Here is a 12,611-nt window from a genome sequence, read left to right on the forward strand (position 1 = left end):
AGAAGGTTTTAACCATTTTGATTCTTTTTCGTAATCTACGGCTTCTGACTTTAAAGTTGCCTTGTCATCCCACTTGATGGGGTTTTTCCAATATTTGTTAGGCATTCCAGTTTACTCAATAATAAAAAAATTTTTTCTTTCAATTATATTCTAATTTTCTATTAAAAAAAAAATCCTGAGCAGAAATCGAAGAGCAGCTGAGCTGCCAAATTTTTTCGAAATTTATTTTTAAATACTTAGATTAATTGCTGCCAGTCATAATATTGATTGTTGATTTGTTGCTCCCAGTTTAGTTCTTGCTGCCAGTCATACTCGTCCTGAAGATACTCCACTCCTTTTATGCTTGCTGCCAGTCACAGTATTAGCTGATTGTCCCTTAAAATGGTATTTATTCCACCTTTTTTTCTTGCATTCCTTGCTGCCAGTCTAAATTGTCTATGTGCCGCTAATCGGTTCCAAAAACGCTATTCCACTTGATTATGCATTTCCAATTCTTCACTTGTTTTTGCTGGTAAAATGTCCCAGATATCTAGTTTTTGCTAGAAAAGTTGGCCTTGCACGTAGATATTCGCTTGCCTTAATTTAATTTTACCATCGTCATAGTTGTTTAGATGATTAGAGTCCTTCTCCCTTTTGGCACTGATTCATGGCCATTAACTTTTATTTTTGAGCGGGAAATCAAATTTTGGCTGGATCTTTATCCCGCATGATCGTTCAGCAATTGCTTTTTTACTAGCACTTTTGCTTATTTCTCGATCAGTCTGGCAGGATCGCCATGATGTATTTTCAGATAAAAAATATAAAACTCGTAAGTTGAGTGTTTGTCATTAATTGAATTTTTTATTTGAAGTCACTTTCTTTTATACAAAATAGTTCTTACCAATACTTACAAACTAGATGTACATAAACTAAGAATACATAAATGCCAGTCTGCATATTATAATAACCTATTTGGATACATATGTCATTGGTTCGTCAGTCAATATGACTAATAGACAAATGTGTTGGCCAATGTGACGGGTTGACAAATGTAACCAAATATGCATCGCATGTGCGGGCATTAATAACTCATGGTTGAATTACGCTGAGTTCGCGTAAATATTTGGGTCAGTTAAATTTGACTACTTGTGTGGTCTGCATATGTGTGTATATACAGCAAAAGTAAAACGCATTACAAGCAACGCTACACAAGCCAAGGGAGACAACAACGCAATAAGCGATACGTCGGACTCTGGGAGCGAAAGTAGTGGAGAGTCAATAAGCTCCGTGATGGAAAAGCATAAAAATGAAAATGGATGATATGGAGCAGAGCGATTAAGAGGGCTCTCTCGCAGTACCGTACAGCACTAGGAATTGTGCAATGCTTGTGAGCTGTCGACAGGTCGACAGGGCAGAACAGGAGAGCAAGCGCTTGGAGTGGGCTCGTGAGGCGGTAGCAGTAGGTAGAAAGCAGTTCAAGACATTGGCTGCGAGAAACCCTCGGTACTGCAACCGGAACGAGGAGGAAGAAGCTTCGAACGGCAGATAGAAGCTGCAACGTTCTGCGGAAGGCTACAAGCCTGCCTTCAAGAGGAAAAAAGGACTGAGATCCAGGGCATCGAGGTGGGGCAGGCACATATACAAAACAGGTGGATCTAAAGCTGTCGGACAGATGGGCCCCAATAGCGGGGCAGTAACTAACTCGAAAACTGCAATTCATAGAGAGGGTGTTAAACGTAGCGATGTCCCTACCACGGTTGGGGAAGAAAGAGATAACCCAGAGGAAGATAACGCTAAGACTTCGGCTTTATCAAAGGTGCGAGAGGAAGGGAACACTAAGAATCCAGTTGTTCACGAGAAGGTGAGTTGTGTGACAAAGCAATCACCGACTGGCGCTGGTTAATCGTAGCAATCCTTTCGGACAGCTTGGGTTAGTTAGCACTGGACGAGGATCTCACATAGACTCCATAGTTTAACCATAAGTATTCTAAGACCAAACTGAAAACCCCTATCGGAAACTAGGACGTGTTATAAAATATCTCCGTCCTCTTGGCGAATACAAGGAACTTTCTAGATATAATAGCTGTGCCACTCCTAAAAGGTGCACTTTTAGCCTTGCGAGCCCACAAGATGTGCTCCATCATTTCCTACTCTAACCCGTACTTCCTACGTACTACGACATAAGAAAACATAAGAAAAGTGCTGAGCAAACTAATAACATAGAACTCAGGCGATTGTTGCACTCTCATCTTCACATGCTGAATTACCATCGCCATCCACTAGGTGTCGCCAGAAGCGCCAACAAGATTGACCTCGTGCCTGACAGGCAAATATTCGACTCATTGGCGCATGTGACGACACCAAGTCACTGCTAAGCAGCGTCAGAAATACGTTTGGTGTTGTTGTGCTAACTCACTGAGTTTACACCAGTGTCAGCACCACCAAAAATGCGCCAAAACACAGGCTTAGTTTCTTGACAGTGTTTGACTTGCTTCTGTTCGTTGCTATGCGTTTATTAGTTCCGTTAACTTAACTCCCCATTTGTAGCACGGAGTTGCCTTATGTGCCAACTTATATTACCCAGTACGAGGTTGCCCTGTGTACAAACTTGCAAATATCAAAATACAAGAAAGGGGCACCCTAGTCAAGAAATGCGATATCGAATATATTCTACTTATGTTGAACAAAGAAAACCAAGGGCTAAATCCTACACGTGAACAAGAAACTCGTAAGTGATAATTTGCGATCGTGAAGACATTCTTCTTCCGTAATTTGCAAAGTGTTGCGGGGTGTAGGATAGAATTGTCGCGTTTATTTATATATTTCCAATTTAGTACCAACCCTAGAAAACTAACGTTGAACATATGTACATATGTATAAATAAAAAATATAAATATATAAAATAACGAAAATAAGCAGTAACAATGTTGGTAAAGAAATGTTATACACAGAAGCTATGAAAAATAATAGCAACAGATGAAGTTTCACATTCAAAAAATGGTGTAACAGTGAAACCTTAATTAAAACAAACAGTGGAAAAAACTGATAAGCAATAGAAAATAACCTTGGGAAAGCATATGAAGTAAACGCGCTAGACATGTTTTGCCCAAATTTATAGTGAAAACACTGAATTTTCAAGGTTATAATACTGCGTAGCTTGAAACAATAACTAAAAAAAATCAATTTTTAAGTACCTCCTTTATATAAATTTCTAATTAATAAATAATGAACTGACGTATATTGGAACGATTTTCCGTCATCCCTTGTCAAACTCTTTATTAATTTGTACTTATAACCGGTTAATTGATTAAATTAAAACTCCTTAGCTGTATGGTTTTTGACAAAATAGAATATGCCTAATTTAAATCCAAATATCTCCTAATGTTCGATATTCTATGTTTAACAGTTTCTCCCTTCGTAAAAGAATTTATGACCTCATTTGCTACACAACACCTTGCAAGACATGAAAGACGTTGCCTGCAACCCCAATGGCTCAACAGAGGTGAATATAAGCAGCTAACGTACTTGTTATAACATTTTTAAAACGATTTGGGACTGGCAATTCGCCAACAGAACTGAAAATCAAGAGGAATGCAAAAATAAAATAATGGACAAATTTCCACACTGTGATATCTGTGGCACGAAACAGCAACTGTTGCGGTGTGCTAAATGTAAGACGGTATTTTATTGTTCCACCTCACACCAGCATTTAGATTGGCCAAAACATAAACAGATATGCCGCATCCTATCGAAACAGAAAAATAATAACAAAATGCAAAATATTCAACAACCTGTTGTAACTACGCTCAACAAACCTTACGAAATGCCTCCACCTGACACGAAGAGTGATACCAATGTTGTTTATGAAAGTTTGAAAATGTCCAGTGACACTGTGGGTATCATCGGTTTTGGCCTTCTAGATGGCAATGAAAGTGCTGAAGTAGACCCTAGCATCCTTACAACAGTGCCACCTATTTCTGCAATGACTCCCAATAATGAAAATAGAAGTTTTTTGAACCAATTAGATATTAAAAAGCCTGATGTTAATGGAAGTAAAAAACATATCCCAGAAACTACAATAAAGGGTACAGATGCATCGCCATATAGTACTGCAGACACTACCACATATCTGCTGCCACAGTATCATCATGTTGATCAGCGGCTACTATCACCACAATATCATCAAAAACAACAACTACTTATGCAACATCAGATACAGCGTCAAGAAATGCCGCCACCCGAGGCTAATTATTCACAAGTATCAAGTTTAAGTAACCACAACATTCATAATCATTATGAAAAAACTTTTAGCTGCCAGGTTGGTAGCGGTGGTGGTGTGGATGAAAACGCGTTTGGGAATGCAAAGTAAGTATAAAACTAACGAATATTTGAGTTTCTTATCTACCGAAATATATGTGCAGCATACACATATATCCTATCAATAAATTGGAAACCGCCTATAAGATGTTACCGAAATTTTACGATCCTGCGGAAAATTATGTTACAAAAAATTAGTTATAATTAGAGCTCTCAATTTAGTTCGTACATTTTCGAGCAGCCCGGGCACTCGAGCGCCCTATCGTGTTTTAGGGAAGATGCGCACGAGTCTTCGCTTTATAGAGCCGTACTAGATGCTGCATACGAAACTTGTACGCTTTGATGTCGTACACATGTATTTGAATGGACACCAGGCATGGAAGCAACAAAGCATGAACGCTTCATGTAGCCAAGCGTACAGCAGTGCTGGTCGCTAGCCGTACGTACGCAAAAATGAAGAACACGAAGTTTTTTATACTGTGTTGTATACAAATTCCTGTTAGTAAGAAAATGCTTTTAAGCAAATACAAGAGTGTGAAATGTACATTTCTAAAGTAAAAGAGGTATTTTTCAATCAAAAAAGCTTGGTTAGACATTATTGAAGTGTTAAATGGTTGAAAAACTTTCCAAACTCGAAATTACATTTTTTCGCTAATCCGCGGTGGTGTAACTTGCTTTTCACAATTTCAGAACAAACGAGGTTAGGTTAGGTTGAACTGGCCGGTCCATGAGGACCGTACATTGACTGATTGAGTCCGTAGTGTTACCACAAGTTTGTTTTAACGACCAAATTGAAAAACCCTATCAAAAACCAGGACCTATGTTATAAAATAACTCCGTCCTCTTGGCAAATACTAGAAGCTTCCTAGGACTTAAACCACTTGCTGCTTCTAGATCTGAAAGTTGTATCACTCCTCATAGCTGGAGTCTTAGCCTGGAAAGTGCAGGGCACGAGCACAGAACGTGCTCGATCGTTTCCTCCTCCAACTCGCACTTCCTACATCTGATATCACTGACCAAGCCTAATTTAAAGGCATGTGACGCCAGAAGGCAGTGTCCAGTCAGAATACCCGTCATGAGTCTACAGTCCTCTCTTTTTAATGATAGAAGCAACCTTGTTAGTCTAAGGTTGTAAGGCCTACACATAATCTTAGACACTTTACAGCCCCGCGCTTGAACCCACGCTTTTCCCGCTTGGGCGATCATGTGCACCTCTCGCCTTCGCTTAATCTCGCCCAGTCTAATTAGGACGTCTACGGAGCAAGCTTCAAGGGATGCGCCCTTTTTAGCTAGTTCGTCCACTTTTTCATTCCCATCTATTCCTATATGCCCTGGGACCCAATATAGATGTATGCTTCACCCTGTCCCGATTCTCTCCAGAGACTGCTTACACTCTAACACGCATTTAGATGCTGTGCTATGCGAGATTATTGCCTTAACTGCTGCTTGACCGTCAATATAAAGGTTGCGCTTGGAAAACGCTACAGTAATCCGGCAGCCTGTAGGATCTGCTTATTTCCGGATCAGCACAGTATACCGCAGACCCTACTCCTTCCACTACTTTGGAACCATCTGTGTACACATGTATCGCCTCGTCCGCCATTTGCGCACCCTTGTGCCAACCGTCCACCTCTATTGTGGCCTTAAGATCTCCCTCGAAGCGCAGATAGGAAATCAGGTAGTCTGTTCGTCTTGTGATTGATGACGCTATACTACTATGGCCATATGGTCGGCGCTCAAGCTGCTCCGAGGCACCGAGCCTGGTTGCAGTTGTTAATGCTATGTTCTTTGCTACCAGGTCTACAGGTGGAATGTGCAGAATGGCATGCAGTGCAGCCATCGGTGTTGTTTCCAGGGCTCCCGCAATGCTAAGCATTGATATTCTGCATACCCCCTCTAATTTTTTGAGGTAGGTTGTTTTTTGTGTGGCTTTCCACCAAACAAGAACTCCATAGTATAGAATGGGGCTTACAATCGCTGTAAAAACCCAACGAGAAAGAGAGGGCGACAAGCCCCACGTACACCCCAGCATTCTTTTACACGTATAAAGTGCCGTTGAGGCCTTCTTCACCCTCTCCTCCACGTTGAGCTTCCATGACAGCTTACTGTCCAGGATGATTCCTAGATATTTTGGGCAAGGTTTCTCCCGTAAGGTCACCCCTCCTAACTTAGGCCTGGTCCAATTTGGGACCTTGTACCTCTTTGTAAACAAGACCATATCCGTCTTCTCCGCATTGACTTTCAACCCGACATTAGATGCCCAGGTATGAATATCCCGAAGCGCCCGATCCAGCAAAGAGCTAATCGTTGGAAGGCACTTTCCACTTATGACAATTGCAGCGTAAGCCGTAAGTTTTACGGGTCCCTCATCGAATTGTCTGAGCTGTTGGTTGATGACCAGCGTCTACAGCGGAGGTGATAGCACCCCTCCCTGCGGCGTGCCCCTGTCCACTGATTTCGTGGCCTCGTACAATCCCCATTGTGATGTAATCTTCCTGCAATTCAACATGCAGCCGATCCATCTGATTAAGGCGGGATGTACTTTAATGTAATTAAGACCATCCATAATCGCCCATTTAGAAACATTATTGAAAGCCCCGGCAATGTCCAAGAATACTCCTAAAGCATACTCCTTATATTCCAGGGATTTCTCTATGCTTATTACCACTCTATGCAATGCGGTGTCTACCGACTTGCCTTTGGTGTACGCATGCTGTGTTGTGGAGAGCAGCTTTTCATCTACGTTGGACTTTATGTACACATCTATCAGCCTCTCAAAGGTTTTGAGCAGAAATGGTGTTAAGCTAATGGGTCTAAAGCCTTTGGTAGGAAAGCTACACGAGCAGTTCTCCAAGAGTGCGGTACATGATTCAGCCTTATGCACCCATCGAATTTTATTTTAAGCCATTCTACGACCGCCATACTTGAAACTTGTAGCATGGCCGGGAATATACCGTCTGGGCCCGGCGATTTAAACTTGAAAGCGTTTTCTTATTAGTTTTACAGTAAATAAGACCCCAAGCATCTCCCTGCGGCTCTGTAACGTGGGCAACTGTAGTAGTTTTAACCGGTTGCAGTATGGGCAAGATTTTTGGAAGAATCCCATGGTAAGTGTTTTAAAGCAAAAACAAAAATTGTTTCTGGACCTATTCCTGCTTGTCAGAATGAACTTGATAACGTGGATTCCAAATTATTGAAGCGTATTCCAAAATAGGCCTGACCAATGACATAAAAAGAGTTTTTGTAACGTATGGGTCGTTGAATTCCTTAGACCAACGTTGAACGAAAGACCTTTAGCCCTATTCAAAATGAAATTTAAAATCCAGTTTTGGGTCCATTGTAACGCCTAGATCAATAAATTTAGTGACTTGCTGGATTATATAATCGCCAATAGCATAATCATGGGATTGGAAGGACTTCCTTGTAAAGCACTTGAAGGAAGGTCTAGTGACATGGCGTTTACATTACCACAACACAAATCAACTAGACTATTCAGATCCGCCCAGGGGCGTAGCGACGGGGGGAGGTTTAAACCGGTCGATACAATTCAAATATTAGATGTGTTTATGTCTATGTTAATAAATTTCTTTATAACTCTGCTACGTATTTACTCTGTTGGTGATATTATATTTTTAATATGCAAGCATATGTATGTACGAAGTGAATACTTATATATTTTAATCATATTCTGTTTCATAATAATTCTGCAATTTATTAAATATATAAATGTACCTGTTAATTTTTACTATAATTTCATAAAGAAGTTTCCTTGTAAATTTGCCTACCGACCATCTACATACATATCAGAGAACAGCAAAAATCGAACACAACAACGTTCGATTACATTCGGCAACATGATCGTGTTCAATGGTCCAACTTGCTTAAACGATATAATCGACATTGATTTAAAATCAACCAACTTAGTGCATGCGTGAATATAATCAATTCAGGCGTTTGCTCGTTTGCCTCAACAGCGGTTACAATCATCGGAATGAAAAGGCCAATATTTTTAACATTTAAATAATGTTAAATTTTTTTGGAAACACATTATTATAATATAATATCTACATTTTTTTTCATGTCAAAAACACATTTCAAAAATGTAAAATTTAAAGTATTTGATAAATGAAAAAATAATGTGTTTTTCCCATTTTAAAATGTAAAAAACACATTAGTGTTTTTTCCGTGTAGATACGACATTTTTAAATAAAATGTTTTTCTATTCGATCAGTTTCTTTCTTTTGAATTTTATATACATACGTATACGCTAGATCTCATGCATAGGCTCAAAAAGCATGAATTCTACTTATTCCTGAAGGAGGTACTTCGGTTTTTTTTATCAATTTATCTATGATTAATATTACAGGAATGCGATTCTGTGGCTTTTCCTGATGTTCAGATGTTGTTGAAAATCTTGTGTACGCTTGCAGTAACAACGGCAACGAACGAGAGATCTTTTTCAACCCTTAGGCTGATTAAAAACTTTTTGAGAAACACGATGAGTGAAAATCGATTGAATGGCTTTGCATCACTAAGCATCAACCGTGATCAAATTGTTACCGTTGATGAAGTTTTAGATGAAATGGCAAAAAAAAAGCCGCTGCATTCGCTTGAGTTTTTAATGTAACCTTTTTCATATCATATTCTAAATACACGTACTTTAAAGTTAAAGCTAAAGACAACATTTTTTTTTTATTTAACTGAAAAAGTTTGAAGTTTCATGTTTGTTGTTTTGCCAGAAGCGTTGCCATACCGTTATTGTTTAAGGCGAAATTGTGGTTTTTCGCGATGGAAATTTTCTTTAGGATGAAAATGCAATGGCCGTCAGAGACAATAATAACATGCTTTAGCACGATTTATGTGGATATATATCGAATGAGAATACAGTAAAACATGCAATTTTATTGAAAAATAGTGGATAATGACTCATATATTGGTTAATGACTCATATCTTTATGGTAGCTTGACCACTAGACAAAAAAACAACGAAAAATCCTGCTCTTCTAGCATGGCCCTATTATCATGCCCCTAGAGTGGATGTTTCTCAAGGCATGTTGAGAAAAAGTATACCTCCAAAGTCTTCACATCTATGTCAATGCTAAGAGGGCACAGAATGTGTATAGGCGGGGCTGTCCCAAGGTGACCACTGGTACAACGGGCAAAAACACTCTCATAACTAGTGGCTAACCTTAATGTTCTCCCTAAAAAATGGTTGAACAATTCCCTCCTAAAGCGCAACGCTTGAATTATACAATAAATAAAAAAATGAAAAATGTGGACTTGTAGCCAATTTATCAAGAAATTTCGGTGTCGGTTTGTAAGTGTCATAAACGAACGATAGTTGAGAGAAGACTGTACTTTATTTAATATTCAAATGAGTATACTAAGTATTGATAATACCTATACATATGTATGTGCGTAGGTATATACGTAACATCTTTCCCACTTTTGTTTTTTTTTTTGTTTTTTTTTTTAATATGTAATAATAATAATATGTAGTTATTGACTGATAATTGATAAGTAAATAGCAAAGTTCATTGAAATTATACTTCAGTGTAATCGTAGATTTTGTCGGATGAATGTGAATCATATTTCGCCTTAGAAGTTTTCCGTCATCCGTTCTGACCATTAGAGACCGTGGATCACTGTGATGTGCTTTTTCGACTATGCCGGTTATCCAGCCCCTATGACCGCGTTGTATTCTGACTCGATCACCAGGAGCATACGTTTTTGGGCTGCGTTGTGTGTGTAACTGGGCGCTAACATTGCACCGTAATTTTTCTATCGATCGCTGAACGTTTTTTACAATTGCTGGCTTTAGAGCTTCGCTGGTTGTGGACAGTCTTGAGCGCGTCAGCCTGCTCATTAAACGTTGGTTCGGGGAGAGCAGACTTTCATTGCGTGGAGTATTTCTGTAGTTTAAAAGCGCTAAATGTATGTCGGATTTATCCTTGTAACATTTTTTCAGCATATTTTTTGCAACTTGCACGTAACGCTCTGCCAAGCCATTCGATCGTGGATAATGTGGACTGGATGTCTGGTGTTCGATCTCCCATGACCTAATGAACTCGGCGAATTGCCTCGATGAAAACTGCGGTCTATTGTCTGATTCCAGTATTGCCGGTATTCCGTGTGTTGCAAACCAGTTCTTTAATATGTTTATCACCTCTGTGGATGTTGCGTGACTTAGTTTTGCGAAGTCTAGATAGCCGGAGTACCTGTCTACTACTAGTAGGTAGGTGTTGTCGTGAAATGTGAAAAGGTCTGTCGCAACGATTTCCCATGGGAGTGTTGGAATTTTCTTCATCAATAATGGGTTCTTTGTATTCGATCACTGATGTGATTGGCAGATGCTGCAATGTTCGATGAAGTCTTGTATATCCTTTTGCATGCCAATCCAGAATACGACTGCCCGGCCACCATTTAAGCAGCGTTGTATGCCTAACTGTCCTTCATGGATCTTGCGTATCATATTTTTCTGCATCGATTTCGGTATAATTATTTTCATTCCTTTTCTAACGATTTTGTCTTCCACGGTCAGCTCCTCGCGAAAGTTCGAGTACGGTCGCACCGATTGACTTGCGTCTTTAATGAATGATGGCCAGCCGGAGGTTAAAAAGTGAATTAATGATTGCAGCTCTGCGTCTTTGGAAGTTTCTATAATTAGCTTTCTGACCGTTGCTTGTGAAATCGCTAAAACTTCAACATCGTCTTCTGGTTCGTTATTTTCAACATTTTTGCAATCTCTGCTTAGTGCGTCTGCTAATTTTATCTCAGCACCCTTCCTGTATATTATCTTTGGATCATATGGAATAACGTTCAGTATAATTTTTTGTAGCCGAGGCGATGCTGCGTGTATAGGTTTTTTGAATATAGCTTCTAGCGGTTTGTGATCTGTCTCAATAGTGATTTTTTTCCATATATATATTGGTGAAATTTTTCGTAAGCAAATCGGATCGCCGTTGCTTCTTTTTCGATTTGAGCATACCTTTCTTGTGTTGCAATTAGTGCTTTTGATGCGTACGCTACTGGTTGGCAGTTTTGAAGTAGTGCTGCGCCTATACTAGATTTGCTGGCGTCCACTTGAAGTGTCACATCTAGATTTGGGTCATAGAATTGAAGTACGGAATTGAGGCTACCGATTTTTTTAATTTCTCAAATGCGTTTTCGTGTTCAAAAGTCTAACACCATGCTAGTTTTTTTTGAAGTAGCTTACGAAAGGGCTAAGTTATTTCTGAGAGGCTTTGTATAAATTTTCCAAGGTATGTGGCCATTCCAATTATCCTTTGTAGTTGTTTTTGGTTTTTAGGTGTTTTTAAATTTTCTATAGCTTTTGTCTTTTCTGGATCCGGTGAAACGCCGGAGCTGGAAAGTATATGCCCTAAAAACTTAACGGTGTTGACGTCGAACTTGCATTTTTCCTTGTTTAATTTAAGACCGGATGTTTGCAATATGTCGAGTACCTTTTTTGTGTGTTTTTGAAGTTTGTTCTTCGACTTAGCATAAACGAGGATAACATCCATTGAAGCTTCTGTGTTTTCACAATTTTCGAGAAGGTTCGACATTAAAGATTGATAAACTTCGGGGGCTGATGCCAAGCCGAAGGCTAGCCACTGGAATGAGTATCTACCTCATGGTGTTGCCACGGTGAGGTACGGTTTAGTGCGTTCTGATACCGGTATTTGCCAAAAGCCTTTTTTGCAATCCAGAATTGTAAAGAAACGCGAACCTTTTATTTTAGCAGTCATTTCTTCGATTGGGTTCAGTGGATGATACCGTCTTCTTATATTTTTATTAACGTCTGTTGGATCCATGCATAGTCGGATTTTACCTTTTTGTTTTACCACCACCATGGGTGACACGGCTGGAGTAGCTCCCTCAGTTTTCTTCACTACAAGGAATTTTAATGTGTTTGCTTTTTCCCTGACAACGCATGACAGGTAAACTTCTCCACGAACTTTGAGCTTGGTGCCACCGAAGGCTACTGGTTTTTGGTTTACTGGATGAATGTGTTTTATAGAATTTCTATTAAGAGAGCTGAACGGAGTCACATTACACTGAGCAGCGGAATCTAATTTGAATTTAAGACTATTTCCACTTACTAATATTTGCTCATACCAGTTAAGTGCATCATCTTTATTTGTTGATCTTTTCTTAATGCTGAAAACAAGTAATTCACTATCGTAGTCATCACTGTTTTCGTCTCCTTTGTACAGAGTGTACACTTTTTTATACGTGTTGTTTTTATTGTTATTGCGGCGAAAACACAATTGAGGTAAATGGCCCTTTTTTCCGCAATATTTGCATTTTACATT

At 39.3% G+C, this 12,611-nt stretch overlaps 1 protein-coding gene across 3 annotated transcripts in view; it reads left to right on the forward strand.

Moving 5' to 3' along the window:
- Hph (HIF prolyl hydroxylase) overlaps window positions 1–12,611 on the forward strand; it is a 562,987-nt gene that overhangs the window by 87,680 nt on the left and 462,696 nt on the right. For all 3 annotated transcript variants that reach the window (XM_067759874.1, XM_067759873.1, XM_067759872.1), the window contains exon 2: window positions 3,386–4,344. In XM_067759874.1, the coding sequence (XP_067615975.1) occupies window positions 3,587–4,344 (758 nt within the window). In that variant the 5' untranslated portion in view covers window positions 3,386–3,586. The remainder of the gene's footprint in view (window positions 1–3,385; window positions 4,345–12,611) is intronic.

The sequence above is a fragment of the Eurosta solidaginis genome, chromosome 1 (genome assembly GCF_040869045.1).
Source record: "Eurosta solidaginis isolate ZX-2024a chromosome 1, ASM4086904v1, whole genome shotgun sequence".
Lineage (NCBI taxonomy): Eukaryota > Metazoa > Arthropoda > Insecta > Diptera > Tephritidae > Eurosta > Eurosta solidaginis.